Genomic DNA, 14,640 nt, shown 5'->3' with positions numbered 1-14,640 from the left:
ATTCAGCAGAGGTATGAGATGCAAACAGAGTTTATCGTTATTCCTACAAATTTTTCGCTAGTTCTTACATAGCCCTGACCATTTCCATGCGTTCTAATAAATAATTTTATTAATTAGTTATTAAAAAAAATTTTTTTCTCCTTCCGTTGGCACAGTATTTGCGAGACGCGTAAAGTGCAAACAGTTTCGATCACTTGTGCGCGCTAATTTATTTTTTAAAAATTTATTTTTCAATGTACTTTAATATTATTAAAAACAATCTATATTATTGTGGATCTCAAATTTGGTCCTAAAAAATAGAGGAGATGAAAAAATTAAAAAATGCTCAAGATGCAAATAAAAAATTTAATCTTATATTTATAAATACGTAGATATTTTTACTTTTTGTGTTAAAAAATTTAACATAATAATTGCAAGCTATTTTAATTGAGGGACCACATTATCACTCCTGTTTTTTTCTGATCCGATTACGCATTGTCGTCATATTTTATAAATAATATCTTAAGTATTAGATTTTATAATTTTGTGTCTAGAATTGATTAAACAAAACTCTGTCCTTCTTCTTCTGGATGGTTGATATTAATGACATTTTCCACTTCTGCGGCATCGTTATTCCATTTATGCATTTCTGAAATAAACTTGTCAGGTGTTGTTAAAGCTCTCTTGTTTCATGTTTTATTATTTCTGCAGGGATATTGCCGGGACTTGGTGTTTTTCCGCTTTTTAATCATTTGCAGATTTTTATGACTTTGTTTATACTTAGTTATTTTGGTTGAGGATGCTATTACTTGGACATTCTGTTGCTGTTGCTACTTCTGAAATTCTGGTCTATTTTCTTTTAGTAGTTTTGAAAAGTAACTCACCGCTGAAGCGAAATTGGCGCATTATATCCTTTTTCTTATCCAGTCGTAGTGATTTTATAATTATCCAGTTTTTTTTACTTTTCTGTACTTTACTTTCTTTCGTACTTTACCTTCCTCCCAGGAAGGAATTAATCCTGTTACATTTTGTTTCCTATGCTTCGTTTTTTTTTCTTGCAATCTTTCTTCTAACTTTTGCTTGGGCTTTGTATTTTGTTTTATCTTTATTGATTTTTGAGTTAAAAAATACTTTGTACTTATTTCTTTTTTCTGTAATGTCCTCGATTTTTTCATCCAATTAATAGGGTTTTACTTATTGTTTTTTCTCTTGGTGTCCCAGTGCTTCTTCCATTGCTTCATGAATGTGAAATGAATAATAATTTTATAAAAAATTTAAAAGAATTAAAAATTTTTTAGGAATAAACTACGAATTTTCTATAAATCTTGAATAAATTTTGTATAAATTCTGCATAAATTTTGCATGAAGTTTGTATTTTTTTTTTAATTTTGTATATTAACTTTTACTATGTATAATGTTAATTACTACATATCATGTTAACAAATCAGATAATCTGCGATTTATGAAATTTTTTTTAAGACAGATATTAGTTGTCTCAAAAAATGATCAATAAAATAAATTTTTTGTTCACAATAGTTACTCGGCATTCGTACACAGGCAAAGTTCGGACTGCGACGTGACGTAAGCTGGACGGTCCATAATCATTTAGGTCGCTTACTGCTGTCAGCTGAAAGGCACGATGTGGCGACTTTTGTCGATGCTGTTCAGACAGGACGAACTTCCGACGATTTGTCGCTACTACACAATATCTAGAAAGGGAATGTCGCCAGCGATTTCTCGCTGCATGAATTCGCACATGGATTCGAGTGACTCGATATTCCGGAAAAGGAATGTAGCAGTAGCAACAGCAGCAGGAGCAGCGACAGCAATCAGTGAGTGAATTTTTATCATGTATATGTGGAATAAAATGATATGTGATAAACGTGATGCGAGATAAAATATTGGTTCTGTTCTTTGCTATATCTGTACAGTGTCAGTATTGCACATTTGCATAAAACAGATTTAAAATATGAATGCAATTTAAAATATAATTGTAAAATTTACGGGTATAGCATGAAACAGAACCAAATAAACGTGGACATAGCATAGAAGAGACCCAAAAAGTTATACACATTACCTACGGGATTCATAGATATTTGACTACATAGTTTAATGTGCACATATTGTGCACATAGAGGCGCTGGTGGATGAAAACATCTAAAATGACTTCTTAAATATGGACTTGCAGCGCCAACGTATTTCTGGTGCTTGGACCGACGTAATCCTAAATTACGTCGATAACAGCACGCGATCATGCCGCCGAAGAAGAACGCCGGTGCCGCAAAGACCACCGGCAAGAGTAAACCTTCGGAGGAGAGCGGCAGCGGGAAGGCGGAGAAGAAAGGAGGAAACGCGGTGAAGGTTAGGATAACATGCATTTTGACATTTGCATCACGAGTTTATCCGATGAGCGACTTGCATGTCGCATGTGGCCCTTTGAGCGATTGTTTACTCCAGCTACAAGTGTTATTTACAAACAGATTTTTACTTTCGACTTGGAACTATTACGCGCGATTTACTTTATATTATTATTTTCTTGGCTCACAGGTCAGGCATATCTTGTGCGAGAAACAATCAAAGGTATTGGAAGCCCTGGAGAAATTGAAGGCTGGTCAGAAGTTCAACGAGGTCGCAGCGACATACAGCGAAGACAAGGCCAGATCTGGGGTAATGCAAAGAATTACATTCATATTCCTCGACATATGAATAATTACAGGGATAAGAGGAATGATACATTTTGCTTGTTAAAGGGCGATCTTGGTTGGATGACACGGGGTTCCATGGTAGGACCTTTCCAAGATGCTGCCTTTGCGTTACCAGTTTCCAGCCTGGGATCTCCGGTTTACACAGATCCACCAGTGAAAACAAAGTTCGGGTATCATATTATAATGGTGGAAGGTAAAAAGTAGCCAAAGGTAGTTGCCCAAACTTTTTTAAACATTAATTCTTTTGTGAAATTTGATATACACAGTTAATTGAGCAAATACATATTATATCATTTAGATATTGATTTGTTTAACATCTGTGATATCTATTGCATTAATAAAACATATTTTTTATATTTTGCATCTGTATGCGAAAATAATCAGAGCTTGCACAGGTAATTAATAATATTTGTCGTAAATAGCTGCACAGTAAACAAAATGATGTTGTCCAATAATAAGCGCATCAAGTTATTCATTATTCATAAATTTATTGCTATCTCAATATATATTTTCAGTATAATATTGTAGGAAAATATACATATAAAAGTTTTTATAAACTTTTCCTAAACTAATCTAGAAATCCTGAAGAAACTCTACAGTCTTGTACTAATATAAGTTTCCATGATTACATCTAAAAGTGATAAATAGTGACATTTCTTGAAGTTAAATGCGTAAAATTTCGATTAAATAGTCCATTAATTTTTTGAAACAAATGAGAGTATGGAGGTATTAAATATTACAGTAGTAATAAATAAGATGTACTATGTACTACTCAGTCACTTCGTTGGCGTGTCGCAAAGATGCGCTTGTGAACGTTGTAACGTGATAGGTGCTTATGCTTGTTCCAACAAGTAAGCTGTTACTCCTTGAATTTTTTTCTCCATTATACACGGAGATTGGGATTGTTATAGCGAACGTATCTCAGGAGAGACTCGTTGTCCTCGCAGACCCATGGTTTCTTGTGATGACACGCCACGTCGTGCCAGTTTACTCCGTCATTGTAAAATTGATTGAGGACCGCGAGGCAATTTTCTGGAGCGCCGCCCTGGAGAGCCTCACGATTATCGGGTTGCGGCCGATTAATGCTAAACATAACAGAATAATTCTGACGAGATGTACGCACCTTTTGTTACGTTTGTCATTTTGTATCACGTATACAGAGGCTGCGTTCCATTTGGCACTCACACCACCATGAGCATCATTTCATCCTTGTTGTTCATCATGATTAAACAAGGACAAATGATGTTTACAAGCGCTGTAAGCGCCAAAGGGAACTCAGCCAGAGTATCTCGAAATTCGCGAATCTAAATTTGCGTAAGTAATTTTGGGACAAATGGGATTATATTTAAATGGATGCTTGTCAGGCAATTATTAATATTTCGCGTGATTCATGGACATGCAACTGTCTAAACGTAATTTGTGATTAGTCAGCTTTGAACTCTTAATTTCAAAAAATTATTATTTGAACGAAAGGTTAAAAAATAATTATTTATTTAATTTTTCGAAAATTTTCTTGCTATGGTATTTTGATTCGTGAATTTCGAAACACGCTGTATATTTGAGGAATTTAGACCTTGACTGTTGACAATGTGCATGCGTGCAGAGATCATTGATTACAGAGCAGATAATAACAGAGATGCACAATGAGCGGAAGAAAAGATTTAATCACAACCTTCGACAGCCTTGATCTCAATGATGAAAATAGCATAATACATCCTATTGACTTTGATATAAGCATTCGAACAGAGAAACGTATAAGCCAATGCAAGCTGTGAATATGTAATAATGCTACGAATAATGAGTCTTACCCGCCGCTCTCAGACCAGTCGTTTTGACTACGGTTGGTGGTTGGTGCGAGTTTCTGCAACTCGGCGGTCCAAAACCAGCCGTTGATGTGAATGGGCTGCAGATCCGGCCGATCGCAGCCTTTAAAGTCACAAAGGCGACCGGAGGTCCAGATATATTTCACGTTATCTACAAAAGAAAAAAAAATTTATTTCGTCATCCTGTTGTTTCTGTTTTGGATCAAGTATGGATTAATTTCCAGAGTTACGCGTACCTTTTTTGATCTGGTTCTTGATGAACTCGTTCTCGGCGGAGGTTTCCAGCGAAACTAGGTCCATACAACGTTGCCGGCAGAAGTTTCTACCCGACAACCAATCCACCTCTTGTCTAGCTGTCACCTGGTCAACCCATGAGAAGTAATAGCCTTTGCCATTGTATCGTTGATGGATAATTCCTGCGAAAAACCGTAATTAGAAGACGGAGCAAATCAGATAGGCAATAGACAATAGACCATAATCTTTATGAATATCTTTGAATAGAGGTACGTTTATCGGGAAGAGCCGGAGGTCTCTTACTCATTCCCAGAGTGAAAGTTACGGAATTAGTGTCAGTCGTGACGGCGACCTCAGCGACCGTAGTCACGACCTAGACATTGGCACCTAAGTAGTATGCTGATTACATCGTCACTTTCTAAATAAAGAAAAAGAAAGTTTTCTATGGGGCGTGCCCTGAAACGCGTGGACAGGCATATATGCCTATTGAATGAATAATCGATTATCAGTTTCCCACGCGTGACCCATTTTTTCGTTTTATATTCTTTTTATATTGTATTGTTAGAATTTGTATCGTTAAACTCGATATAACTTTTGTTTTGAATTCTAAAAATTAGAGAAAGGTGAAAAATAAATTAAATAAAAATTAGAGATAATCTACATTAATAGTAATGAACGTTACAAATCTAAAGGCACAATAATGTGTGTTGCAAGTGATACATTGGGGTTTAATTCCAATTCACAAAGATCTTTTGTAAGATTTTTATAGAATGCAAAAAAAGCAAACTTTTTCTTATTTTAATAGAATATACCAAAAGTGTGGGATAAAAAATATGTATAAGAGTTTTAAATAAAATTTTAATTTTATTTTGAGGTATATACATTTGATACGCATTGGAAGTGGAAAAATACGATTGATAAGTCTTTTACGAATGGAATAAGTCTCTACGAATTTTTATGCGTAGACAATAATACAGCTTACAATGATCTGGGAACTGGTTCCAAGAGATTTCCCAGGCAACATTCCAGATCAGATAAACGTGAACGTTTTAACAATGATATATTATCATCACTCCAACCCAACCGAAAACGATGAAACGTGAAAGTGGCCATCGACATTCCGTACTACTTATGACGGGGACGAGGACATTTCCAATTCAAATGCGTTCGAGTTACACCGCTGTCGATGTCATCGTCACACTTTCTATAACGAGCATGATCAAGGAAGATACGCGAGTAATGTAAGGACGATTATTTGTAATTAGCGACGTGGTATCGATGTAAGAAAGAATCGATACTTGGAGATACGAACTGAAGGATCGAGAGCGGCGGTAAACAATGATGACCTCGAAGCGGATCGGAGCGGAGTAGGAAGTGGAGAAAAAGATTGAAGAAAGAAGAGGAGGAGAATCCTATCGGGTCACGGTCTCTCCTCTCAATCACAAATATTGAAAATACTTTCTCTGGTTCGCGGTTTCCTTGGATAAACGGCCGTCGAGGGAAACAGGAAGACTCTCTCCAAGCATCGCGGGAACATATTATTTTATTTTAGCGGAAGATAAACAAAGATTCTAAGTGACGATTTCCAAGACCAATCTGATGGCATAAAATTAATAATAGCAGCAACAATTTTCTAACAGTAAGAATAATAACGGTACCGAAAAAAAAAATTGTCTCTTATTTTTTAAACAGTAATATGATTAAGAAATAATTTTGTACGACTATATTTTTCTCGTAAATTTTAAGGAACATAAAAATTATTTAAAAAATTTAAATTGTCTTAAGGAGTTGTTTTAAGCTGCTTAAACAGATCCCTTTAATAAACATAATGATACAAATTTGAAACTTACTGTTCGCACAAAGTGCTGGAATCGGTGGTTCCAGAAGCCGACCGGTGGGTTGTGCTTGGAATTGAGCGGAGGACAACGTCACCAAAGCAGCAAGAAGCACGAGTGCTATCATTTTTCTTCTTTTACTCTATGATTATTAAAGAAACGTAAAATTAATATGAGGCAATCGTGATTGTAATTAGCAAGATCTGCTTTAATTAGAAAAAAATTCTTTTCTTTCTGATTGTAATCGTTAACGTTTCCTTCGTTATCTCTGGATTTAAATGTCCGAACTTTCGTGAAGAAGCGACTCTCAAACCGGTTCCGTGATTCCAATGTTATACAGGGTGGTACCTTACTCCCAGTCTTATTTTCTTGATATAATTTATGTTAATTAATACGAATAAATATTTTTCTTGCTTTGTCATATGCAAATAATAGTAAAATACAATTCTGATTATGTATAATCCATTACCAAATAATTTTACACCGAATATTATATACTACACTGAAAAAAAGTAATATATTTAATAAGATAGTTGTAGTTGCCAACTTCAGATATACTCAATACAATAATATATGCTATTGCAGTATCAACATTGTACTTGCATTAACATTAATAACAAATATTATTGCATTGAGTATTTTATGTAGTTGGCAGCCCGTAATTACATATTTTATTGACTATATTACTTTTTTTTCTGTGTAGAAAACGTTGCAAACTTTTTATTTTTTCTTATTAACTTATTCGTAATAATTTGACATTTATTGATTAAAATTTAAAATGCATAATCTCGCAATGTAACTTCTCATGATGTCAAAATATTATCTTAATTGTGCAAAATTATCTAGCATAATTACTACGACGATATTTAGTAACGTTTTTGAATATGTCGTATTTAATGTTATAAACAACATTAATCAAATTTAGATTATGACTTGGAGATAATGTTTCCACAAAACATTTCAACAATTGGTTTGTTTTTTATAATTTCAACAATTGAATTATCGTAACTGCCCTACTAAACTAGTGCACTAAATAAATTAGAATGAGAAAAAGTATACTTGTCTTTAACTTATTGTATCATTTTAATAGTGCAGCTATAAAAAAACAGACCAAAAAAAAAAATAGATGCATCAAGTAATCTTTGGAAATGTTTACACAATATTATTTTAAAATGTTTAAAAAATGTATATGAAATCAACGTTCTAGATGTCTTACTTTAATGTTTCTTTCTTATTATTAGGGGATTCGTCGAAATTACCTGGCACGGTCAGCCGAATGTTTTTCTTCCCGGTCCTATCTTTTTCCTAAGATTTAAATGTCTCCGCGGAAGAAACGTCAAGAGAACAGGTCTTCACTGCGATGCTGTCTTGCAGACGTCCTATGGAGAACTACAGTGCCTTCTTGGCAGGCACCCCTATATATACACAATGAGGACACATATCGTGTCAGTACTTTTACCACCCGGCGAGCCATGTTTTCGAGCGACAGACCTCGACGCCGCGGCGCGTTTCGTGGATTCCCTCGTTCCTTCCTCCTCCTTTTCCAGAAACAAGAGAGTCGTGCTTTCGGACGTTTCCAATAATATTTCAAGTGATGCTCCAAAGTGATGCCTCTTCGGCGCGGAAGAAATCTTTTCTCCGAAAATTACGGAATTTTACCGAGGAGACGTTTCTCGTATTAGAGAAGAAAAAAGCTTTCCCGCCATTTGCCATGCGATATGAAAGTGCGGAATGACATTTCGCGCGATGACATTTCGATCGTACCCCTAAAAATAAAATGAATGGAACGGTTACTGCAGCAGCCACGGAGGAGGTTTAAAAATCTCGGAACGCTGCAGCGTCATGATTTGAATTTGACATGGTTCTCCGAGCTCTTCTTCGCTCGCCTCGCGATATATTTTCTAAAACACAATCATTCGGACGTCTGCTTTCGATTTTCACTTGTATGCGAGAAGCTGATTTTAAACTGGCTATACAATCGAGCTTATTAGCTACTATGTTTTAGTATCCCAGACTACATAGTTAGACTTTTTAGAAAACGGAAGCGGAAACACTTCACGCCTAAATAAATATCATTCTGTATCATCATATCATCATATACATCATGTAGCCTGATAAAAGGCTAGATTTTGAAAGAGACATAAGTTCTTGCGAAGATGACGTAAGTTCTTGAAAATATTCTCTAAGAGATTCTCTAATTTGCAGAGAACCTCTTGCCGGAACACAATTTTTAGGTTTTAAGGATGTATCAAAAGGATGTTTAAAGTTCGGTACCTTTTTTTTGGAAATTATGTGAAAAGTGGAAAGTAAAATCTCTATTTGTCGCGATAACGAGTGAAAGGGGAGCACACGAAAGCATGGAAATTGAAATAATGCCGCGTACAAAAGTTCTCGGAAAAAAAAGGTACATTCCGCAATAAACGCAAATATGTGGGAATATTTTAACGGCCATGTTCGTGAGATCATGTTTACATATTTGCTTAAGACGGTCGTTTGACTGCGTTTGACACGTCGATGACTTTGCGAGAAAACGCGAGACTTTCGCTAACACGCCCGTTGAATTTTAAGCGATTCTCTCGGACCTTTTTTACGGGTCCGTCTAATGCAAATGCGAATCGATCGGATCGCGACTTCCATCTTAAGATCCTGCGAGTTTTTTGAACACCGGATTTCTGCAAATTCTCACTCTGCAGAAGTTTCACGTAGAATAAGAATAAAAATGTTACATTTGGTTGTTTAAGTTTCAAAATTAGAAATTAATTTAAAAATAAGATGTTTGATTTTTTAAATTTAAGACTGTAAATAATTTTAAGAACATTTTGATGCTAAAATTAAGCTTGTCAGTCGACATCTTTTGTTCTCGGGTATAATGGATGGTATAATATCTTTTATAAACAAAGAGACAAAAGAAATTAACAAGTCAACACTTGCTTGATAATTTTTTTGTTTTAGCAAAGCAATTTTAACGGAAAAAATAAAATAAGAAAACTTAATTGCTTTATTTTTCTTTGGAAGAAGATATCAACAAAGCTAATATAGAAAAGGAAAAAAAACATCCGTCATATTCGTTTGATTTCTGCGTTTTAAAGAATTTAAAATTTTCCTATTAATTTAATTTATAAAATTTAAGAATTTAAAATATTCGTATTTCCATTCTACCAGAAGAACTAATCTTTATTTAATTGTTATTATTTCTACTTTTCGGGCGTCAATACTCCATTTATTACTAATAATTCAATAATCTGTGCGACTTCTTGTAGCACGATCTATTTTCAATTTTCAAAATAATACTATCGATGGTCGATAAACGCAAGTGCTAACATACCGACGGGCGCGCATGCGCTGTGCGCGCTCGCGGAGCGGCGGAGCCCGATGTTTTTTTTTTCCGCTCCAAACAAACGCTTTAACGAATGTGTATGTTTTCGTGGGACCGCCGCGAGGTATACGCACACGCTCGGCGTCTCATCCGCTGCTCCCGTGGACGAGGTGGGTAATCGCCGAGTGATCCGGCCGGTCGCGCGATTGATCGATTAGCGGCGCGTCGCTTAACGGAGCAACAAGTCGATCGCCCAGGTCGCCCGCGCGCTTGCGGCACCTTCGTTACGCGAGCGTGGACATCTCGCAACATGTCCGCTGCACCGACCCGGGTCGGCGTTATTCCCGGGATTTCGTACGCGTGCGGCGCCATACGATGATGCGCACGCGGCTTTAGGGGGAGAGGAACGCGATGCGTCCACGCGCGACGTCGACGACGGCGTACGACGTTCTCGCGCGCACTAGCCACGACGACGACGAGGACAACAACAACGACGGCGACGACGACGACGAAGACGAAGACGGCGACGGCGACGATCTCGCACGCGCACCGTACGAGGATGACGACAGAAACGGAGCTCTGTCGGCTCTGCGCCGAGACCAGGGAGAATCTCATCGGGATCTACGAAGCCGAGGGCCAGAAGCTCGCGATCGAGGCTAAGATCGCTAAGTGCCTGCAGATACAGGTACAGTTGCCGTGGACTGGCAGCTTCATCGTCCATGTGAAATGATCATCTGTCTGATCTGAGAAGAACACAGTGTATTTCATTTGATTGCACGCAGAAAGAATATCATATTTTGCGTATTAACTTGGCGTATTAATTTCATTTCATTGGAATGATAAAACTATATTTTTGATACACTAGAATGTACCTTATTTATAGATTTAATTTTCTTATTTTGTGAATCAGTTTTTATGTACTTCTTTATCTAATAATAATAGTAGTAATAGTATACAATTGTATAAATTCTAGTAACATTGGAATGTTACAAGTCTCAAATTCTTTGGAAAAAAAAACAATTTAAGACAATAGAACATTAGATAATAACATACTAATATTTAAGACATATATTATTTACAGCTTGTTTGCGTTGCTTGTATTTTTTGTACTGTGTATCTTTATTTTCTTTCTAGCATCTAGCACCTAAATATATATTTATCTTGTAAGTACAAAAAATTTTAAGTATGTCAAGCAACGCCAACAAACCTCACATCTTATTGTACTAAGCATAATAAGTTAAAAATCATTGTTTAGGATTATTTATTTACATTTGTATCTGATTTTGTCATTAGAATTATATAAATAAGCCTTGTCATTCAATTTGACTCATTAATCTTTATGTAATTTTATTAAAATAATAAAACTTTTTATGGATTAGAAAAGAGCTTATTTATAGATTTAATTTTCTTAATTTAAAATTTAGTTTGATACTTTTATCTGTAGTAATGATATTATATTTGTGCAGGTTCTAATAACGGATGGCTTGCCACTTATGATTTGCATAGAATGCTGTGATTTGTTGAACCAATGCAGCGAGTTCTTTGAGAAGACCAATCGAGCACAAATATCTCTAAGACAAATGCTGATAGATCCAAAGTCTGAACCACAACAGGTTGAACCAAATTTAGATTATGTAGAGGAGACCACAGAATTTTCAAAGAACGAAGTCAACAACAGTGAGGAGATTATCCAGAGCCAGTTACCTGACAATTACATCAATGAGGCAGTTAATATCTTAAATACTTCTTACTTCATTGAGGGATGTAATAAAAACGAGAATTCTATAACTCAGGATAACTCAATGCAAGACGATGTAAAACAAAAGAAGTGTAAAATACAGATAAAGAAGAGTTCTCCCAAACAGACTAAGAAAAAAATGAAGAAAAAAGGACAGATGCAAAAAAGTGAAGAAGAATCCGAGCTCTATATATCTTCTCAAGTAGATAAGGAACAGAGTGATGCAGCTTTGAAAGATAATACTGATATTATAGATAATTATATTCCTGGTAAGAAACATTAATTTATGAAAAATTATGTTTTATATTTCCTTAAAATTGACATGTACTCATAATCAATGACTATATAGATTGTAATCTTATGTAATATTTGTTTTTATAGTAGAGACAGAATCAAATTTAGAAATAAGAGAAGCACGAACGGTGGAAGCAACAAAACATGGAAGAAAAAAGACGGAAAGTCTGGAGAGATATCCTTGGTTATGCACGGACTGCAATGACAAATTACCATCTTTAGAAGCATTGGAGGAGCATCACGAAACTGTGCATAATCAACAAGCCAAGTATATGTGTGTGCAATGTTGTAAGGTCTATGACAAGTATTATGGGTTCCTTACTCATGTTAAGAGGCATAAAAATAAGGCAAAGTTCAGGTAAAAATCATTTACTGTTATATTATTTATTGTGTAAAATTTTTGTATATTTTATGATTATATGTTGATTAATAATTTAATTTGATTTATTTTCAGCTGTGAAGATTGTGGGAAATCATTTGTACATAAAAAAGTATTAGATTCCCATAAGACCGTTCACAGCGAAGAACGGCCATACGTGTGCCAAACTTGTGGTAAAGCTTTCAGGCAGCAAAGTGCTTTATGTATTCACAATCGATGCCATTTGCCTGAGACTATGAAAAATAGATTTCCGTGCGATCAATGTGATAAAAGGTACGTGTATTTTTTAAAATTAAATTTATCTGGGAATTTTTATATGTTAATCAGAAAATTCATTATTATAGATTCTCAACAAAACCGAATCTTGTAACACATAAACGTATTCATTCTGGCGTCAGAAACTTTACGTGCGATCAGTGTGGCAAGAGTTTTATACAGAAAGGAAATTTGGAGGCCCATTTCCTAACTCATTCCCCAGATAAGCCATATAATTGTTCTCAGTGTACAAAAGCGTAAGTAATTATGTATTCTTGAAAGATTTTAAAAATAATTCTGGCAAGCAAGAAGTAAATTTGTGTAATAAAGCTCAGAATCGATTTTTTTTTACGAGAAATGAACGAGCTGATATTAACTTCTTTTTTATTTATTTTTAGTAATAGATTTGTTCTTTTTAAGTGCACGACTGCATTGCATTAGTGCAATAAGTTAGAATGAGAAATAATATACTTGTCTTTAACGAATTGCACCAATGCAGCAATGCAGCTAAAAAGAACAGATCAAATATAATGATTAATGTAAAAATATTAGAATTTAAAAGTAAGAATATAATAAGAAAAAAAAAGTTAATTTTTTATTGTTTGCAAAATAAAAATGCAATTAGAGATACAATTTATCTTCATACTTCTTTTCTTAAAATTTCAATTTTTATAATCAATTTATAAGTAATGTTTCGAATTTGGGACCTCCTGAATACATTCACAAATGAGGTCACATCCATCATCTTAAAATAAAAATATAAAAAATTATAGGTTTAAAACACCGTTACAATTGAAGAAACACGAAACAGTGCATACTGGTGCCAAGCCACATCAATGTGCTGTATGTGGACGAACCTTTAGAGAGAAAGGAACGTTGAGAGAGCACCACAGAATTCACACTGGTGCAATGCCATTTACCTGTGAATTTTGTGGCAAGTGCTTCCGTTTTAAAGGAATATTAACTGTAAGTCTACCGTCATTACAAAATATTTAACTTTGACTTAATACGATTATTTTTACAATCGCAGACACACAGGCGACAACACACTGGAGAGCGTCCATACAGTTGTTTGGAGTGTCAACACCATTTCACGAATTGGCCGAATTATAATAAGCATATGAAACGTCGACATGGAATTAATACTTCTCACACTAAGCACCTGACCAATAACCAACAGTTGCAACAGCAACAAACAACGGAACAAACGCAATCACTACATCAATCGACACAAGATCCACTTTCTATATCTACAACAGAATCAACAACAGTACAAGTAATTTTTTTATTTATTAAGTATTGCTTATCTTATTATGTCAGAGTTGCATTGTTTTGACAATTTGTATACGTCCGGTTAACGTTATTTACATATGTTGTGTTATTACAGGTAATACAAGCAGTTCCTCATGCCTCTGCATCACAACCAATAGTCATTCAAACTATTCCAACCACCACTATTCAGAGTTTCCAAACGGATGTCACTAGTACTGTTCAAGAAACGGTATTTCGAGATCGAAACACTTATTTCAACACAGTGCCAGCGTTACAGGGCTTTATGCCAGCAAACTTGCCAACGTATAATTTTTATAGCATTCCTAATGTTACGGAAAATGATTTAATTCAACATAGATAAAAGTACGTTAAGACCAAGCTTGTAAAGATGACTATGTCTTTGTGCTGATTGATCGAAATACGAAAAACATGCATTTAACATATTAAAATCAATATGAAATTTATAAATTACTCAGAAAACAAGAGGAAACAGAAAAGTCGTAGTGTATAAAATTGAGTAATTATTTTACATGTAATTTTTTCTCGCAGAATTTAAGAGATAAAAGATTAGCACAGAAACATGGAACTAGAAAATGCATTACACACATAAGTAGTATCAATCTTTTGTATAAAAAACATACAAAAACGAGACGATAAGAGTAACTGATTATATACGTTTTATATTGTACTAGTAATGATATTGATACTATTAGACTACAAATTGTATATATACATATTGTTTAGCAACATTTATTATCAAATACACGTGAATGCTTTTCGTAAAAATTTTTGTATAAAAAAAATGTGTAT

The 14,640-nt window shown here is 34.8% G+C and overlaps 3 protein-coding genes across 3 annotated transcripts; 2 read left to right on the top strand and 1 right to left on the bottom strand.

The window, feature by feature from the left end:
- The first annotated feature begins 2,166 nt into the window (after positions 1-2,166).
- LOC105834110 (peptidyl-prolyl cis-trans isomerase NIMA-interacting 4) lies at positions 2,167-3,040 on the top strand. Its single transcript, XM_012676342.3, has 3 exons — positions 2,167-2,340; positions 2,527-2,646; positions 2,730-3,040. The coding sequence occupies exons 1-3, from the start codon at positions 2,233-2,235 to the stop codon at positions 2,886-2,888; spliced, it is 387 nt and encodes a 128-aa protein (XP_012531796.1). The 5' UTR covers positions 2,167-2,232; the 3' UTR covers positions 2,889-3,040.
- A 112-nt stretch (positions 3,041-3,152) lies between these two features.
- Positions 3,153-9,525, bottom strand: LOC105834109. Its single transcript, XM_012676340.3, has 5 exons — positions 7,836-9,525; positions 6,592-6,718; positions 4,744-4,923; positions 4,493-4,658; positions 3,153-3,769 (listed from the first exon to the last, which is right to left on the bottom strand). The coding sequence occupies exons 2-5, from the start codon at positions 6,701-6,703 to the stop codon at positions 3,568-3,570; spliced, it is 660 nt and encodes a 219-aa protein (XP_012531794.1). The 5' UTR covers positions 6,704-6,718; positions 7,836-9,525; the 3' UTR covers positions 3,153-3,567.
- Positions 9,526-9,975: 450 nt separating this feature from the next.
- Positions 9,976-14,633, top strand: LOC105834108 (zinc finger protein 1 homolog). Its single transcript, XM_012676339.3, has 8 exons — positions 9,976-10,577; positions 11,359-11,899; positions 12,012-12,282; positions 12,379-12,576; positions 12,648-12,815; positions 13,332-13,524; positions 13,589-13,834; positions 13,946-14,633. The coding sequence occupies exons 1-8, from the start codon at positions 10,452-10,454 to the stop codon at positions 14,189-14,191; spliced, it is 1,989 nt and encodes a 662-aa protein (XP_012531793.1). The 5' UTR covers positions 9,976-10,451; the 3' UTR covers positions 14,192-14,633.
- Positions 14,634-14,640: the final 7 nt, after the last annotated feature.

Source organism: Monomorium pharaonis, chromosome 5 (genome assembly GCF_013373865.1).
Source record: "Monomorium pharaonis isolate MP-MQ-018 chromosome 5, ASM1337386v2, whole genome shotgun sequence".
NCBI lineage: Eukaryota > Metazoa > Arthropoda > Insecta > Hymenoptera > Formicidae > Monomorium > Monomorium pharaonis.
Note: the sequence above shows the minus strand (reverse complement) of the source record. Positions and strands in the feature narration are given on the sequence as shown.

Excerpts from the sequence above, each read along its gene's own strand:
- LOC105834109 (XM_012676340.3), bottom strand. The coding sequence starts at position 6,703 with ATGATAGCACTCGTGCTTCTTGCTGCTTTGGTGACGTTGTCCTCCGCT. Across the intron at positions 4,659-4,743 it reads CAAGAACCAGATCAAAAAAG|ATAACGTGAAATATATCTGG; the intron begins GTACGCGTAACT and ends TTTCTTTTGTAG. Across the intron at positions 3,770-4,492 it reads GACTGGTCTGAGAGCGGCGG|CATTAATCGGCCGCAACCCG; the intron begins GTAAGACTCATT and ends TGTTATGTTTAG.
- LOC105834110 (XM_012676342.3), top strand. The coding sequence starts at position 2,233 with ATGCCGCCGAAGAAGAACGCCGGTGCCGCAAAGACCACCGGCAAGAGT. Across the intron at positions 2,341-2,526 it reads AAGGAGGAAACGCGGTGAAG|GTCAGGCATATCTTGTGCGA; the intron begins GTTAGGATAACA and ends CTTGGCTCACAG. Across the intron at positions 2,647-2,729 it reads AAGACAAGGCCAGATCTGGG|GGCGATCTTGGTTGGATGAC; the intron begins GTAATGCAAAGA and ends TGCTTGTTAAAG.
- LOC105834108 (XM_012676339.3), top strand. The coding sequence starts at position 10,452 with ATGACGACAGAAACGGAGCTCTGTCGGCTCTGCGCCGAGACCAGGGAG. Across the intron at positions 10,578-11,358 it reads CTAAGTGCCTGCAGATACAG|GTTCTAATAACGGATGGCTT; the intron begins GTACAGTTGCCG and ends ATATTTGTGCAG. Across the intron at positions 11,900-12,011 it reads TATAGATAATTATATTCCTG|TAGAGACAGAATCAAATTTA; the intron begins GTAAGAAACATT and ends TTGTTTTTATAG.